Raw genomic sequence first — 2,500 nt, 5'->3', positions numbered from 1 at the left:
TGTCATGTTATCATGGTGTCATGTTATGGTGTCATGTTATCATGGTGTCATGTTACCATGGTGTCATGTTATGGTGTCATGTTACCATGGTGTCATGTTACCATGGTGTCATGTTATCATGGTGTCATGTTATGGTGTCATGTTATGGTGTCATGCTATGGTGTCATGTTATGGTGTCATGTTATGGTGTCATGTTATCATGGTGTCATATTATGGTGGCATGTCCACATGGTGTCATGTTATGGTGTCATGTCCTCATGGTGTCATATTATGGTGTCATGTCCTCATGGTGTCATGTCCTCATGGTGTCATATTATGGTGTCATGTCCTCATGGTGTCATGTCCTCATGGTGTCATAATATGGTGTCATGTCCTCATGGTGTCATGTTATGGTGTCATGCTATGGTGTCATGTCATCATGGTGTCACGTTATGGTGTCATGTCATCATGGTGTCATGTTATGGTGTCATGTCCTCATGGTGTCATATTATGGTGTCATGTCCTCATGGTGTCATATTATGGTGTCATGTCCTCATTGTGTCATGTCCTCATGGTGTCATGTTATGGTGTCATGCTATGGTGTCATGTCATCATGGTGTCATGTTATGGTGTCATGTCATCATGGTGTCATATTATGGTGTCATGTCCTCATGGTGTCATGTTATGGTGTCATGCTATGGTGTCATGTCATCATGGTGTCATGTCATCATGGTGTCATGCTATGGTGTCATGTCATCATGGTGTCATGCCATCATGGTGTCATGTTATCATGGTGTCATATTATGGTGTCATGTCCTCATGGTGTCATGTCATCATGGTGTCATGTCATCATGGTGTCATATTATGGTGTCATGTCCTCATGGTGTCATATTTTGGTGTCATGTCCTTATGGTGTCATATCCTCATGGTGTCATATGATGGTGTCATGTCCTCATGGTGTCATGTTATGGTGTCATGTCATCATGGTGTCATGTTATGGTGTCATGTCCTCATGGTGTCATGTCCTCATGGTGTCATATTATGGTGTCATGTCCTCATGGTGTCATATTATGGTGTCATGTCCTCATGGTGTCATGTCCTCATGGTGTCATATTATGGTGTCATGTCCTCATGGTGTCATGTTATGGTGTCATGCTATGGTGTCATGTCATCATGGTGTTATGTTATGGTGTCATGTAATCATGGTGTCATGTTATGGTGTCATGTCCTCATGGTGTCATGTCCTCATGGTGTCATATTATGGTGTCATGTCCTCATGGTGTCATGTTATGGTGTCATGTCATCATGGTGTCATGCTATGGTGTCATGTCATCATGGTGTCATGTTATCATGGTGTCGTGTTATTGTGTCATGTCATCGTGGTGTCATGTCATCATGGTGTCATGTCATCATGGTGTCATGTCATCGTGGTGTCATGCTATGGTGTCATGCTATGGTGTCATGTTTTCATGGTGTCATGTTATGGTGTCATGTTATGGTGTCATGTCATGGTGTCATGTCCTCATGGTGTCATGTTATGGTGTCATGTCATCATGGTGTCATGTTATGGTGTCATTTCCTCATGGTGTCATGTTATGGTGTCATGTCATCATGGTGTCATGTTATGGTGTCATTTCCTCATGGTGTCATGTCCTCATGGTGTCATGTCCTCATGGTGTCACGTTAGCCTATGTTACAGTATGTGATTTCTTTTTCACATGTTATTTTATATTAACTCTGAATGTGATATTGTCTAACTTTATCTAATGCTATGTTGTGATGGAATACTCTTTCACCTCCAGGGCGTTACAGATGGACTGGACAGCACTGACTGAGGAGCTGTGGGACGGGCCAAACACTGCAGATACACCCAGAGCCAACTGGTCACACACTGGGGAGGAGGGGAGAGGAGGAGGGTGAGGGGAGGAGGTGATTAGGGGAGAGGAGAGGGGTTGGGGGGGTGAGGGGAGGAGGGGAGAGGAGATGTGAGGGGAGGAGAGGTGTGAGGGGAGGAGGGGAGAGTGGGGTGAGGGGTGAGGAGAGGGGAGGGGTTGAGGGGAGGAGGGGAGAGGAGAGGGAAGGGGGGTGAGGGGAGGAGGGGATTAGGGGAGAGGAAGAGGGGAGGGGAGAGGAGATGGGAGGGGGGGTGAGGGGAGAGGAGGGAGAGGGAGGGGTGAGGGGAGGGAGGGGATTAGGGGAGAAGAAGATGGATGGGGGGGTAGGGGAGGAGGGGATTAGGGAGAAGAGAGATGGGAGGGGGTGAGTGGAGGAGGGGATTAGGGGAGAGGGGAAGAAGGGAGGAGATGGGAGGGGGGTGAGGGGATGAGGGGATTAGGGGAGAGGAGAGGGGACGGGTGAGGGATGAGAGGAGAGTGGAGGAAGAGAGAAGAGGGGGAGGGGAGAGGAGGAGAATGTGGAGAGGAGGAGGAGAGGTGAGGGGGTGAGTGGGGGGAGGGGGAGGAGGATGAGGGGAGGAGAGGGAAGGAAAGTAGAGGAGAGGGAAGGAAGGAAAGTAGAGGGG

At 48.2% G+C, this 2,500-nt stretch overlaps 1 protein-coding gene across 1 annotated transcript in view; it reads right to left on the bottom strand.

Annotated features, from left to right (window-relative positions):
* Positions 1 to 1,870, bottom strand: part of grik1a (glutamate receptor, ionotropic, kainate 1a) — a gene marked incomplete at its 5' end in the record, with an annotated part of 86,272 nt that extends 84,402 nt beyond the window's left edge. Inside the window, 1 exon segment of the mRNA XM_031809406.1 lies at positions 1,776 to 1,870. Within this exon segment, the coding sequence (XP_031665266.1) occupies positions 1,776 to 1,870 (95 nt within the window).
* Between the last annotated feature and the right edge of the window lie 630 nt (positions 1,871 to 2,500).

Source organism: Oncorhynchus kisutch, linkage group LG29 (genome assembly GCF_002021735.2).
Source record: "Oncorhynchus kisutch isolate 150728-3 linkage group LG29, Okis_V2, whole genome shotgun sequence".
Taxonomy (NCBI): domain Eukaryota; kingdom Metazoa; phylum Chordata; class Actinopteri; order Salmoniformes; family Salmonidae; genus Oncorhynchus; species Oncorhynchus kisutch.
This window is presented reverse-complemented; position numbering and strand designations above follow the sequence as displayed.